Raw genomic sequence first — 2,527 nt, 5'->3', positions numbered from 1 at the left:
TGACTCTGGTATCAGAGTCAGGGTCAGAGTGTGTTTCTTTGATTCTGGGTTTAGGGCTAAAGTGTTTCTTTCACTAGCTCTGGTTCCAGGGCTGAAGTGGGTTTCTTTTACCAGCTTTGGTTTCAGGGCCAGGGTGGGTTTCTTTGGCTAGCCCTTTTACCCTACATTTATAAAGACCTCCTACAACTCAGCAATAAATGCAACAACCTGATTTTTAACCTAAGACTTCTTCAAAGAATGTATAGAAATAATCAACAGTTACACGAAAGGTTGTTCAAAATTGATAGTCATCAGGAAAATGCAAATCACAACTGCAATAAGATACTCCTTTATACCTGTTAGAACAACCACTATTGGAGCACCAGAAATGAACAAGTTTTGGTGTGGATGTAGAGAAATTGGAACATTTGTTTAATGTTGGTAAGAGTGTAAGAATTAAGCAGGATTGCATAAGATCAAGCAAACCCATTTCTGGGTATATATACCCTAAGAATTCCCAGAGATATTTGTATGCCCATGTTCATTGCAGCCTCATTTAAGGTATCCAAGACGTGCAAGCAATTTTAATGTCCATTGATGATGAATGGGTGTGACAATTAATGCTCCTGGCCATGATGGTCATGGATTCTAACTCTCTGGAACCAGGAGCCTCAAGTTATTGCCTTGGTCATGACATTTTACCACGGCAATAGAAAAAGTAGCTAAGACAACCCTTAAGATACTTTTGTTAGGTATAACAGTAACAAGATGGATATATAATGGTTACTAAGATGGCTAAATGAGCTAGCTAGGTTATATAGAGAGTGGTGGCTCACACCTGTAATCTCAACACTCAGCAAGCAGAGGCAGGGAAGTCGGGAATTTAAGTACAGCCTGGGCTACATGAGATTCTTTCCAAAACAAAACAAGAAACAGATCACATTATATACATATGATGAAATATTACTATTTGACCTCAAGAAGGAAATTTTGTAAGCTGTGAACTGCATGAAGCTTGAGGATCTGATCTTAAGTTCAAAATGCTAATGCTGCACGATTCTGCCTACATGGTGTTCTTAAAAGTTTTTAAGTTTTAAAGTTTTTCTGATGGGAAAACAAACCACAAGTAAAATGGTAATTTCCAGATGTGGGGATGGGAAGTGAGCCATACAGGAATATAAAGTTTCTGTTTTGCAGGGATGCAAAGAGTCTAGATATCAGTTGCATAGCAACATGCATAGATGCAAACATATTGTGTACTTAAGATGGTGATGATACATTCTAATCAACAGCTGTGTGTGTGCCCAGCAAGTAGACCATAATGCTCAAAGAATTGGTCCATGTGTGCTATGCATCACCATATAATGTATAACAGTCATAGTGATGTTCAAAGCTAATAAAATACGAGATATACAAACTTCCTGTTTAAAGGTCCAGGAAAATTCAAGATAGAAAACTAAAAAAATATTTGCATCGATAAATTTTCCCACACAGTTTTGGGCCCTTGGAAAAGTGAGGTGCTTTTTCAGGATGAAGGTTTTATTCCCTACTAAGACTGTAGAAATGGCCTTCAATTGAAATGCCTTGTTTCTGAAGTATTACTTTGTCATTAGACTTCCACATGGGAAAAAAGAAAAAAAACAAACAAACCTTAGGGACTCCTGGGGAAAACTACAGCATGTACATGCGTTTGTATGTGTTTGTTCATTTTCTAGAGAACTGTTACACCAGGGCCGGCGCACAATACAGCCTCGGGCTATGTCATTTGATGCTGCCTCCGTGGAGGATGAGACGTTAAAAGTGGGCATCATCGGATGTGGCCACCTCGGGAGGCAGCTGGCTACCGTCCTGCTGAGACTTGTCCCCATCCCTGCTGAGAACCTGCACATCTCCACTCGGAGGCCCGAGTCCCTGGGTGAGGAGCACTGAGTGTAGACAGTAGGGGTGGGGCTGGTAGCTAGCGTTAGCAAAGCTGTTTTGAGAGGTCCCTTTAAAGCAAGGGTTCTGTGCTTGCTGGCTCTAAATTTTAAACTTGTCAAGATAACTTTTCTCCACTCATTTATATCTGTTTCTCCTTCCTGTGCCCTTGGTGCGAATTATCTTTCTGGGTATGAGATATGGGGGGATTTTGCATACAGTATTCAAATCGAACTGGAATATTAGAGTCTGAAAAAAAATGTCAATGAATATTTCTATTTGTCCTTATATTCAAAAAATGACATCTGGGTATAAAAATATAATGATTCCAGTTATGGATTAGCATGATAGAAATAAGAACTCTGATTGTTTCTGAGGAAACGGACTGAAAAAGGACCTGGAATAATTCCCAGGGAGAAGGAAATGCTTTCTGTCTAGAGCAACCGTTCTCAACCTGTGGTGACCCCTTAGGGGGTCAAATGGCCCTTTCACAGCGGTCACCTAAGATCATTGGAAAATATGGATATTTACATTATGATTTATAACAGTAACAAAATTATAGATATGTACCAATGAAAATAATTTTATGGTTGGGGGTCACCACTGTAGCACAAGTAATAAAAACCCAGAG

At 39.5% G+C, this 2,527-nt stretch overlaps 1 protein-coding gene across 1 annotated transcript in view; it reads left to right on the top strand.

The window, feature by feature from the left end:
- Positions 1 to 2,527, top strand: part of Noxred1 (NADP dependent oxidoreductase domain containing 1) — an 18,443-nt gene that overhangs the window by 5,976 nt on the left and 9,940 nt on the right. Inside the window, exon 2 of the mRNA XM_013354662.2 lies at positions 1,695 to 1,894. Within this exon, the coding sequence (XP_013210116.1) occupies positions 1,695 to 1,894 (200 nt within the window). The remainder of the gene's footprint in view (positions 1 to 1,694; positions 1,895 to 2,527) is intronic.

This window comes from Microtus ochrogaster, chromosome 1 (assembly GCF_000317375.1).
Source record: "Microtus ochrogaster isolate Prairie Vole_2 chromosome 1, MicOch1.0, whole genome shotgun sequence".
Classification (NCBI taxonomy): Eukaryota; Metazoa; Chordata; class Mammalia; order Rodentia; family Cricetidae; genus Microtus; species Microtus ochrogaster.
This window is presented reverse-complemented; position numbering and strand designations above follow the sequence as displayed.